The sequence below is a fragment of the Heterocephalus glaber genome, unplaced genomic scaffold (genome assembly GCF_053883595.1).
Source record: "Heterocephalus glaber isolate CG9 unplaced genomic scaffold, H.glaber_assembly_v1.0 deba00001509, whole genome shotgun sequence".
NCBI lineage: Eukaryota > Metazoa > Chordata > Mammalia > Rodentia > Bathyergidae > Heterocephalus > Heterocephalus glaber.
The window spans coordinates 1,849,825-1,862,305 of NW_028258325.1; the positions used below are offsets into that span (position 1 = coordinate 1,849,825).

Sequence of the window (12,481 nt, forward strand, 5' to 3'; positions counted from 1 at the left end):
TGGGCTTGAGGAGCCTTTGCTTGTACCAGGCTTCCCTTCCTCAGGCACTGCCGCAGATGCAGCCTCGCTGTCCTTGTTGTGTGCACAGACAGGGTCCTGGGAGACGCCTGACCAGAGTGAGGGCAGTGCACTTGTGCTGCGTCCTTCCTCCAGGGAGGGTGGACTGGGGCTGTCCTCAGCGTGCCCCGCAGGCTCTTTTCAGCCCAAGCAGCGAAAACTAGAAACAAGTTGAGTGTGAAGTCAGCGAGTCCTAGAGTACTTACAGTTAGATGTGGATCCTTACTCAGTGAGCCCACATCTTCATATTACATATCATTTACTTGACAGATAGTATTTCTTCATAGAGCATGTGAAAAAATTATATTACAGTTTGGGGAAACTATAAAATATCTATTATTGCAACTGACTTTATATTAAAATCACTACCAATCCATTGGCACCTTTTTGACTAATCTAGGATTGATAAAGAATGTATGTATTTGGGATGTCTATATTTCAAAAGTGTTTCGGAGAAAATACTGGTAATTGCAAAGTGGCATCTGAAATTACTAATTATTTTGCCAGTAAGATAATTATAATTAACTTTTTTTTGGGGGGGGTACCGGGGATCGAACTCGGGTCCTTGTGCTTGCGAGGCAGGCAGCGGAGCCACTGAGCTAAATCCCTGGCCCTATAATTAACATTTTGATGTATTTACTTTTACTCTCTTTCTGTTTAGATATGTATTTACTCTTACAAAAACTGGTTATAGTGTTTTATGACCCTTTTTACTCAAAAATCTATCAAGAGCAATTTTTATGCCATTTAATTTTTTTTAGCTTTTCAAGTTTGAATGCATGCACAAAATTCCCAGGGTATCAAATCAGTCCTCTAGTGTTTGAAATATAGAGTGTTTCCCTCTTTTTTTGGTAATGTTGAAATGAACATTCTTATAATGTATCTTTTTTTTTTTTTTTTTGATACCAGGGATTGAACTCAGGACATTGTGCTTGTGAGGCAGGTGCCGGAACCACTGAGCTAAATCCCTGGCCCTTATGAATATATCTTTGAGCACATTCCTCCTGATTATTTCCTTAAAATATATTCCTAGGAATAGAATTCCTATTCAAATTTTTAAGCTTTTATTTTTATTAAAAAAATGAAGTGTCAGTTTATAGTTCCAGAAAATAAAGTGTCAGTTTATATTTCCAGTTGTAATGTATGAACAGATCTATTTGTTGTTCGAGCACAGAATAAAAACAAAAAATTGGTTTATATGATAACTACCCCTCCCCAACAGAAGAGAAATGGTGTTACACTCTTTTAAAATTCATTTTATTAGGCTTTCTGTGAAGAATTGGAATCGATGATACAAGAACAGTTCAAGAAGGGGAAGAACCCTACAGGCCTGTTGGCATTACAGCAGATCGCAGACTTCATGACGGCGAATGTTCCCAACGTCTACCCGGCAGCTCCTCAGGGTGGCATGGCTGCCTTAAACATGAGTGAGTAGTTCTGGACTTGTTACAGCCTGCGGCGCTCTCCTCTGGAGGATGTGGGCATGCAACTGTGCGATACATGGTGCTAAGTATTTTGGAAATGATTGTGTTTTAGTCAGTCGTGGTAGAAAGTAGGCTGGAACCCTGAAGTGTCATGACAGAGAGGGGTCCCTCTTAACAAAGCAGTGAGACTCTGTTGTTTCCAAGGCACAGGACTTTTATATGGTTTCTTAGGCCCTTTGTGAGTTAAAAAATAACGAATCAGAAACAGTGCTTATGGTGTAGTACCTCAGTTTTGGCTGAATCATTTCAGCCATGCCAGTATTTCTTTTCCTATCCACCAACATTTTTTACCTACTTTTCCTTATTACTGCTTGCACACTAAGGAGAAACAAATTCCCAGAGCAGGTTGGAGGGGAAAGGCTGGATGGCTGTGGGGGCAGAGGTTTGTCCTGGCTGTTGACTCTGTGCTGTTAGATCCCCAAGGCAGAGTGCGGGTGATGTGAGCAGCAGCTGACCTGACCATGTGTGGCATCCTGTGTGGTGTCCTGGGTGGATGGCGAGGTCTGACTGAGCACCGTACTTAGGGTGCTGTTCTCCATTAGCTCACCTGATGGTTGCTGTTTAACCGTCTGTCCAATGGTGTTCTTAGACATTGACTGACTTTCACTGGATGTGATGTATTGTTCTCTGCAGAGTATTAAGAATCACCTTTAGCCAGGCAGAGTGGCACACACCTGTAATTCCAGCTCCTTGGGAGGCTGAGGCAAGAGGATTGCAAATTCAAGAAGCTGAGCAACTTACTGAGACCCTGTCTCAAAATTTTTAAAAAGGGATAGGTGTAGATCAGTGGTAGAGTGCTTGCCTAGCATGTGTAAAGCTCCAAATTTATCGCCAGGACTTTAAAAAAAATTGACTGGCTCAAACCTGAAAATTATATTCTGAAATTATAATGGCTGCTGGTAAGGTTTTCATGCTTTCACATGGCTTCTTAGTGGATTTCAGGACATTTGATAGGCGTTTGATAATAATTCATCTCATTTACATATTGTCTTATAGTCAGAGATAAAGAATTTTTTTTTTTTTGGTACCAGGGATGGAATGCAAGACCTTTAGCTTTCAAGGCAGGAGCAGTGCCACTGAGCTAAATCCCTGGCCCAAAGAATTTTTTTTCAGTAATGCCACGTTAAAAAAAGGGAAGGAAGACAGCAAAGATTTCTTTTTTTTCCTTCTCAACATTTGTTTTGACTTGCTCTTCCTCCTTGTCTCTGCATTGGCTGGAACCTGTGGTACAGTACTCAGTGCTAGAGCCAGGAATACACCTGCACCGCTGATTTTCACTCTTGCTTTGGATGTCAGCGGTAGGTTTTTGATGTCCTTTGTCCAGATAGGATGTGCTCATCTGTCTCTGTCTTGCTGAGCACTTGTATCCTGGTGCATGTTAGATTTTGTGCAGTGCATCTTCTGCATCTATTGAAATGATCACATAGGTTTTCTTCTTCTTTTTTTTTTTTTTTTTTTTGATACCAGGGATTGAACTCGGGTCTTTCCGCTTGCAGGTCTTTCCACTTGCGGGGCAGGCAGCGGAACCACTGAGCTAAATCTCCAGCCCAACATAGGTTTTCTTCTTTAGGTCAAGATAGTGATTATGTTGGTTGGTTTCAGATGCTGACCCAACCTCGCACTCTCCAGATGAACCCTACTGCTCATGGTTTGTTTGTTTTGTTTTTGAGACAGGGTCTCACTGTGTAGTTCAGGCTGACCTTGAACTCACTATGTAGCCCAGGTTGGCCTCAAAATCATGGTGATCCTCCTGCCTCAGCCTCCCAAATGTTGAGGTAATAGGCATGTGCCACCACACCTGGCTTGATCGTATTCTTTAACTCTATGTAATGTCGGATTATTTGCTAAAGTTCAGTACTTTTTAGGGTGTGTTCATGAGGAACATTGGGCTTTTCCTTCCAGTGTCGCCTAATGTCCCTGTGTGCCAGTGGTGAGGGTGCTGGCCTCAGAGCATGAGCTGGGAAGTGTTCTGGAAGAGCTTTCTAACCTTGGTATTATTTCTTCCCAGAAAGTCTGATAGAAAACTTTGTGGAAAAGTATGTAACTGCAAACCTGGCTTAATAGAAATAGGGCTCTTCAGGCGTCTATTCTGTGCCGCTTTGGAGAGTTTGTCTGTTTCATCGAGTAAAGAATTGCTGGCATAGTAGTTCATACCATCCCTTCACTGCCCTTTCAGTGCTTGCAGGAATGTAGTGATAGCCCCTCTGGTTCTTCACATTGAGTTTTTCTGTCTTCACTGTTTTGTTGGTAAGCAAGGCTAGAGGTTTGTTTCATTGCTTATCTTATTTTTATTTTATTAATTTAAAATTTTATATCTTAACCAACTTTTGCTTTAATAAAAACTTTACTTTTTCTTCCTTTCTGATACATATGTTTAATGCTATAAATTTCCTTCTAAGCATGTTTTACCGCATCTCACAAATTTGACTACCTTTTTGTTACTTCTTTCTTTCTTTTTTTTATTTTTGGTACCAGGGATTGAACTTGGGTCCTTGTCCTTGCCAGGCAGGCGGCGGAACCACTGAGCTAAATCCCCGGCCTTTTATTACTTATTTCTAACTTAACTATATTAATTTTGGAGAGTACAGTCCTTCTGGTTTTGAGACTTTGTGGTCTGTTGTGACAGATACATAGCTCAGATCCATTGTTACTTGATTTATATGCTAAGAGTCATTAATATTTGAGTCCTTTCTCTTCGTTTCAGGTCTTGGTATGGTGACCCCTGTGAATGATCTCAGAGGCTCCGACTCCATCGCGTATGACAAGGGGGAGAAGCTGCTGCGGTGTAAACTCGCTGCCTTCCACAGACTGGCCGACCTCTTTGGGTGGTCTCAGCTCATCTACAACCACATCACGGTGAGAAACAGGGCCGGCCCCGGGCGGGGCGCAGGCTGTGGGGAGCTTGAGGCGGGCTTCAGGAAGTCTGCAGAATATAGCAGTCTGCCAGTTGCTGCGTTCAGGTCAGGAGTTCTGAGGATGGCCATTCTTTAAAGTTTCTTTCTTGCATGCTGACCTAATGAGTGTTTACCAAATTACAGGCAGTTCCTAAAATTCTTTTTATGCTTAAAAGCCTAGGAATGAACTGTGTGCTTCTCAGCTCTGACTAAAAAGTTATCTCTCACACTTATGTCTTCTGCTACTCCAGTTTTTTTTTTTTTTTTTTTTTTTTGGTATCAGGTATTGAACTCGGGACACAGGTGGCAGAACCGCTGAGCTAAATCCCTGGCCCCGGCCCCCAATTTTTAAAAACCATTTTCAACATTATCAGTCCCTCCCTTTTCTTCAGGTCATCCATAGTACACATTGCTGGTGGCTTGTTACCCATACCAAGCTTTGCTGTAACGGGGATGGTGCTGCATTCCACCTCTCTGGCATCTGAGCAGAAGGTTCGAAGCAGAACCCCTGGCTCTGCCCTTAGGTCGATAGCCCATCTCAGCAGGCCAATGCTGCCCAGCAGCCATGGGGGTCTTTCATACAGACTCACCAGTATGTAAGGCTTCTCTACTGTCTTTAAAACTCCTGACCTCTTCCTCTTCTCAGCAAATGACCTCATCATGTCACAGAAAAAACGGGAACCCTTCTGACCTTGTGGCCATTCTGTAGTCTTGACGACCTATTACAGGCCTGTGTTCTGGCCAGACTTGTTCTCTAGCTTGGAGTTCGTCCCTTCCTGGCTGCTTAGATTCTTAAGGCACTGGCAGCTAGATTGTTTCCCTCCCTCCTTCCCTCCCTTCATTTGTAGAGATAGCTTTGTGTAGGGAACAGGGGAAGGGGACGTTACCAGAACCTCTGCAGTGAGTCCTGGTCTCCTGCGAGCCACGGCAGCACACGGCGAATTTCAGGAAAGGTAGACAAATGAGCCTGAGAAGAAGCTGAGCTTTGGGTCTGATCAGTGCTGCTCTGGGCAGCAAAGACAAGAAGCCCTAGCTTGCAGCACCTTTTATTTAGTCCATCCGAAGAAACAAATGTAACAAATGAATAATGTAGATTTCAGCATCATATTGGGATGAACAAGGTGTAACAAAAGACTGGGTGGGGGCGGCAGAAATCTAAGAACAATGAGGAACTATGCAGATGAAGATTTAGTTCCTCCCAGGGCGTCTCCCGCAGGTGTGGTCTTGTCCTGGAGCATTACAGCATCATGGGATCATTGAGATCTCCCTTGTGCCCTGAGGCCAAAATGGAATTATGTCTTGGAGTGTTATAGCTGGCCTGTAGGCAGGAGAACTAGGCCTACTCAAATGATTTTTCCCTAGAATTATGTAGCATTGCTCCCAACAGCTTTGCTCTTTTATTTTTATTTTTCTGGTACCGAGGATCAAACTCAGGACCTTGCACTTGCAAGGCAGGCACAGTGCCACTGAGCTAAATCCTTGGCCCCAAGATAACTTTGTTCTTTGAACTGCTTCCTTCCTTTGGTTTTTAAGCTTGTTTCAGTCTTCTGTTTTTTAGTTCATTTCTTTTATTGGATATTTCAAATCGTTAATGTAGTGCCTGGTTAGTGTAGTGGGTGCACCCTTACGCAGAGGTCTCAGAGACAGTCCTGACCCTGCCTTCCCTCTGTCTCCTGAGGCGTCAGTGCTGACAGCCGCTGAGACTGTTCAGAGCTTTGCTTCTGCACACAATTCGCACGTTGCAAGGCAGCTCTTCTGGATTCATAGCAGTGTGAAACCTCCCGAGGTGAGGGTCTGGAGCCACCTCTGTGACCAGAGTGCTGTGTTTCTGGGACTTGGCATTGACTTCTGCTGGAGCTCAGTTGTCTTCTCCCCAGCTGCTCCCAGCATTGCTTCTACAGTGAATGTCTCGAAATGCAGGCTGGCCATGCTCTCTCCTGCTGTGCAGACTGTTTCCTGGTCTATTCCCTTGCCGGTGGCCTTCCTCATTCTGCATGCTTCTTGTTGCTGTCTCCCCAAGGGGCACAAAGTGGCATGCCCCAGGTCGGGCACAGTGGTGTGCGTGCGAGCCCCTGCTGACTGCATTGCTTCCATAAAGTTGAGATAAGAACTCGCTGGCGCCTTCTGATGCTGGATTGGTGGGCGAGTTAGCCCAGCTGGGTGCGGCTCCCTTCCTGGGGCCATCAGGAGGCTGCTGGCCTCTCTGCTGATCACACTGGGCAGGGTGCTCTAGTGGAGATTTTGTGCTAAATGGTGGCCTAAGAATGAGTGCCATGAAAATGTCACAGCTGTGATAAGAAATGTAATCCATGGCTCTAACGGCAGCTTCACATTCTCTGGGGGCTTAAAAATGCTGTTTACCACCAGTCCTGCTTTGAATGCCATGTAAGTAAGTTTGACTCACTTAATGCAGGTCATCCTGCCCTTTCTTTGAGAGAGGGTCATAGGGATTTTCTGTTGAAGGGATTTAAAATGCTAACAAGTGTTAGAGGATGGGAGTGGATTTTCTGAGTTAGATCTTTGAGATTGTGTTGGATTTAGAGAAGCCCTTGCTGGAAGGGGGACAAGCCAGGCTGGCCTGACTGGCGCTCAGGGTGACCTTTCTCAGTGTGCCTTAGCTGGTGGCTGTGCCTTTCCGTCCTCTTGTGGGTGGAATGCTGTGAGGCTTGGCACCTACGGAGCACGACAGGTGCTTGGTTTAGTTCTGTTTTGGACTCCAGGGAATGCTGACCTCCAGGCTGACCTCATGGAGCCCACCCTGTGTCCAGGGCCTTGTACTGGGGGTTGTGTACTACTCCCCAGAGGCATGGAGTGGGGCCACTGGTTCCTGCTGTCAAAAGGTTGGACTAAACGCCTGAAGTCTTTCTCAAACATTGCATCCCACTGACTCTAACTTAGTAGTAAATGTGTTTCAATTTCATCTATAGAAAATCTTTGGAAGCTATAAAAGTTTATAAAAACTAGATTATGAGCTGGGCATGGTGGTATACGCCTGTAATTCCAGCACTCAGAAGACTGACACAGGAGGATCCCTGTGACTTGAAGGCCTGTCTGGGCTACACAGTGAGACCCTGTCTCACAAAACCAAACAGACAAACCAAAACAATGAAAACAAAAACCAAAGCCAGAAACTAGATTGACTTTATATATTTATAAACTTCTGTGGGCAGGACTCTTCTTTGTTTACTGCTGTAAACCCAGCACCTAGTATACATTTGGTGTCAAATCTGTATTGAATGAATTCTGAAGAAAGAAACACACTGTGCGAGGAGCAGTGATGGGGTGTTGCGTGGAGAATTTAAAAGAGAGATCGCTCTCATTTGTGATTTTAAAAGCAGGATTTGGTTTTCATTCTTATGCCCTGATGTATGGTGGCTTTCCCCCGTGAGACTGCTTGCATTTCCAGTAAGCTGGCGGCGACTCACTGGCCTGTGAGAGTGCTACTGTTGAACTGCTTTGCTTCTCTATAAAGTCGTCTTTTTTTTTTTTAATTTTGAGATAGGGTTGTGCTGAGCTACCCAAGGTGGCTTCAAACTCGTGACTATCCTGCCTCAGCCTCCCAAGTAGATGGGAGCACAGGCGTGCACCACCACGCCTGGCCTCTGTAAAGTCAGTTTTCCTAAGTGTGACCAGAAAGTACTTTCTGTACTTCGTAAGTTAAATTACTATTTAATTTAAGAACAGGAAGCTTCCAGTACCTCTTCGCTCTGGAGGGGCACTGTGGGTAAGTACCCCTGTGTGCCTCACCTGTAAGTTTGTGGCCTGAAAGAGATGCAGGTAATTTCAGAGGCACTTGGGAGCTAACTCAGTCATTTTCCCTACAGACCAGAGTGAACTCCGAGCAGGAGCACTTCCTGATTGTTCCTTTTGGGCTTCTTTACAGTGAAGTGACCGCGTCCAGCTTGGTAAGGTGTTTGCATGGATCTCGGCGGGAGGGACTGGGCAGCACTGGTTGTTTGCTGGTTGTTTTCAAGCAAGGAAGAACCTTAGGGGAGTTTCAGACACCCGAGCATGGGTTTATGTAGTCTGCAGCTGGGGTGACTGGAGGTGCTCTCCACATCTTTAACTTTGGTTATTTCAGGTTAAAATCAATCTACAAGGTGACATAGTGGACCGTGGAAGCACTAACCTCGGAGTCAATCAAGCTGGCTTCACCCTGCACTCTGCAATCTATGCCGCCCGCCCGGATGTCAAGTGCATCGTGCACATCCACACGCCCGCTGGGGCCGCGGTGAGTGTGCGCCTCAGGAGGGCCACTCAGCCTGACTTCATTGGGCTAAAAAACACCTTCCCCTGGGCCAGGGATTTAGCTCAGTGGTGCCGCAGCCTGCCTCAAAAGCGCAAGGTCCTGAGTTCAATCCCCGGTATGAAAAAATAACACCTTCCCCTGATGTTGTTCTTTCTTTTGTGGTGCTGGGGTTTGAACCCAGAGCCTTGCACATGCTAGGCAAATGCTGAACCACAGAACTATACCTCCAGCCCCTAGTTCGACTTCCCTAAAAAAAATTTTATTTTTTCCTTTTAAGGGGTCTATTTGCTGTCTAGTGTTGAAAAACCAGTAATGAGTCTGCAGGGGTCAATTTGACATAACAATTACGGAACCGAGAGGATTGCGGTGGGGTGAGGGTTAACTGTGTTGGAAACTGAGGAAGTGCCCGGTGAGGGCAGTAAACAAGACTCCTTCTGGGAGCGGGGAGGGGCAGGGGCACAGGAGGGAGGCCAGGGAGAGGCAGGGTCAGGGCTGTGGCCTGAGCGGGGATGGGACAGGCACACTTGGCGTACTCACCAGCGCTGGGGCTGAGGCTGGGCAGAGGGAGAGAGTGAGCTGGGAAGCACCCCACCCTGCTGCACCTCAGTCTGGGGCTCCTAGCCCGGGTCACAGCGGGCAAATAGAAGGGCCGCTGGGGCAAAGGCCCCAGCAGTCAGGAGACCTGCCCTTCATGCCCAGGGGCCTGTGTGGATTGCTCACTGTGTCTGATCCCTTCTTTTTTTTTTATTACTTAAGTTCTTTTATTGGTACATTTTAGGTATACAGCACATTTATATTTCTCATTGGGAACTTGTACCTGTACATGGTGTATCTTGGTTCTTATTTTTTCCCCATTCCCCTGCCCTCCCTTCACCCCCTCCACCCTTCCCTATTTACAAAGACTTTGTTTCCATTTTTCCATTTTCTCATATTAATTCCATTCCCTTCTTTCCTTTCTCCTAACCCCTCCCACTTCCTCTTTGTCCCTTTTCTTCCTATTTCACGTTATCTATTATACCTTTTAGTCCTTATTTACACTTTCAGTTTCTCACCCTAGAGAAACTATTTGGTATTTACACATGTGTGTCCTATTTATTTCACTTAAGAGTATCACCTCAATGTGCATCCATTTAGCTATAAATGTCTCTAATTTCTCATTTTTTATGGCTGAGTAGTACTCCATTTCATAAAAAAACCACATTTTCTTTATCCAGTCTCCAGTTGATGGGCATTTGGGGTGTTTCCAAGTTTTAGCTATTACACATTGTGCTGCTATGAACATGGGCTCACATGTATCACTGTGGTATGATTCTTTTAACTCTTTGGGGAAGGTACCCAGCAGGGGAATAGCTGGATCAAGTAAGATCTCTAATCCTAGTTCTTTGAGGTATCTCCATACTGATTTCCACAGTGCTTGCACCAGTCTGCACTCCCACCAGCAGTGGAGCAGGGTCCCTCTTTCCCCAGAGCGTCGCCAACATTTGTTATTGTTTGATTTCATGATAGCAGCCGTTCTTTCTGGGGTGAGGTGGAATCTCAGTGTTGTTTTTATCTGCATCTCTCGAATGACCAGTGACGTTGAACATTTTTTCATGTATTTATTTGTTATTTCTTCTTCTTTGAGAAATGTCTGTTCATTTCAGATGCCCATTTTTGGAATGGGTATTTAAATTTGGGAGGTCTGATTTTTTTAAGTTCTTTATAGATTCTAGATAGTAGACCTTTGAAGAACAGCAGGTGAAGATTGTCTCTTCATCCTGCTGGTGGTTTCTCTTGCTATGCAGAAGCTTTTTAATAAGAAGAGATCCCCCTTGTTGATTGTACTAGTTCACGGGCAACTGAGGTTTGGTTCATAAAATCTTTTCCTACCCCAATGTCTTCAAGAGTTCTACCTAACCTCTGTTCCAGCTGGTTCAGTGTTTCTATTTTAATATTTAGATCTTTAATCCATTTTGATTTTAGTTTAGTGCATGGTGAGAGATATAGGTCTAGTTTTAATCTTTGGCAAATTGAAACCCAGTTTTTCCAGCACCATTTATTAAGGAGGCTATCTTTCCTCCAGTGAGGGTGTTTGGCTCCTTTATCAAAGATGAGGTGGTTGAGTGTGTCTGGAGTTGTTTCTGCATCTTCTAATCTGTTCCACTGGTCCTCAGGTCTGTTTCTTTGCCAGCACCATGCTGTTTTTATCACAGTAGCTTTGTAGTATAGTTGCAAGTTGGGGATTGTGACACCCTCTCTGATCCCTTCTTGTGTGAGTGGGTCCTAAATAAAGCCCCAGGTGCCTCGCTGTGAACGTGCACATTCCACTTGGTAAGAAGTCCTGTGGAAGGGCCGGGATGAAGCTCAGTGGTTCTAGTGCCTGCCTTGCAAGCACAAGGTCCAGAGTTCAATCCCGGGACCAAAAAGAAAAGGTCATGTGGGAGCCAAACAGTGTGGAGCTGTGCTTTTACACTTGGAGGACCTTTTTGGGAAGGGAGCATTGGAGTTTTATTAGACGGATCATTCTTGGAATAATGTAGTTTTTTTTCCTAAAAGAATGGACATTACTTCAAGCACTAAAAAATTTCCCTACCTTTGAAGAACCTTTAGGGGCATCTTTAAGAATATAGTTATGTATAGATACTAGATAATTTTTATTTTTTATGGTACTGGGCACTGAGCTACATACCTAGCTCCCTCTTTTAAATTATTTTTGAATAATAATAATAGTCGCTAAGTTGCCCAGGGTGGGCTTGAACTTGTTGTGACCTTCCTTCCTCAGCCTCCCAGAGGGATTATAGGCATGAGCCATCATGCTCAGCTCCATGTCACATGTTTTAAAAGTTACCAGGGGCAGAGCTGCTTGTCTAGCAGGCACTAGGGCATGGAGGGAAAAAACAGTATCAAAAGAACTTTGCTTCATAAGGAAATTTCTTATATGAAGGCTGATACTCTGAAAGGACCTAAATGCGGCGTTGTCTTTTTAGATAGACTTTACTTTCTGCAGTGTGCCTGTGGGTCTTTGAGTCTTTGGAGCCTGTCAGCTAGAGCCTTCACACTGCTAGCTGTCTGGAACACCTTCAAAATGAGCGTAGTCAAAGGGCAGCTTTGGGGGATTGCAGGAAACTTACAGGGCTATGGGGCCTTTTAGATTTTTTTTTTTTACTGAGGCTCTATTTTACTTAAATATATGGAGAGAAATTATACACTATAGTTGTCCTAAACTTTTTACATTTGGTTTTAACTGATTTTCAGGCGTTTCGTTCTTAGCTGCCATGTAAGGTGGAAAGTACACAGAGCCTCGACGCACTGGGGACGTCCTTGAGACCCATCGAGGGGTCCGTGTGTGGATGCACGCTCTGGGCCCCGAGTCCTTGCTCCGCAGGGTTCGTGGTCAGTGGGGAGCCAAGGCCACGCCTTTCCCCGAGGCTCTGCTAGCTATCTGTACTGAGTCCCGGGGTGCAGTTTATACCTCCGTTCACACCTTTGTTTATTTCCAAGAAAGGAACAAGATAGGACACTTTCCCTGTTTGGTATTTCTGTGAGGAAAGTGCTTGCCTGTCCTGGTCACAGTTTAACGCCGGCGTCCCCTTCCTTCCTGGTGACTGCTTGGTCCCTAGGTGTCCGCAATGAAATGTGGCCTCCTTCCGATCTCCCCGGAGGCTCTCTCCCTTGGAGAAGTGGCATATCATGACTATCACGGAATTCTGGTGGATGAGGAGGAGAAGGTGTTGATTCAGAAAAACCTGGGGCCTAAGAGCAAGGTCAGTAGGTGCCGCCTCTGGGCTTGCAATTCTGGGGAGGGAGGAGCTCAGGAA

At 45.1% G+C, this 12,481-nt stretch overlaps 1 protein-coding gene across 31 annotated transcripts in view; it reads left to right on the forward strand.

Moving 5' to 3' along the window:
- The window catches only part of Add1 (adducin 1), a 73,453-nt gene that overhangs the window by 42,705 nt on the left and 18,267 nt on the right, over window positions 1-12,481 (forward strand). For all 31 annotated transcript variants that reach the window (XM_021260371.2, XM_021260378.2, XM_021260377.2 and 28 more), the window contains 5 exons: window positions 1,322-1,484; window positions 4,246-4,397; window positions 8,260-8,340; window positions 8,517-8,666; window positions 12,284-12,427. In XM_021260371.2, the coding sequence (XP_021116030.1) occupies window positions 1,322-1,484; window positions 4,246-4,397; window positions 8,260-8,340; window positions 8,517-8,666; window positions 12,284-12,427 (690 nt within the window). The remainder of the gene's footprint in view (window positions 1-1,321; window positions 1,485-4,245; window positions 4,398-8,259; window positions 8,341-8,516; window positions 8,667-12,283; window positions 12,428-12,481) is intronic.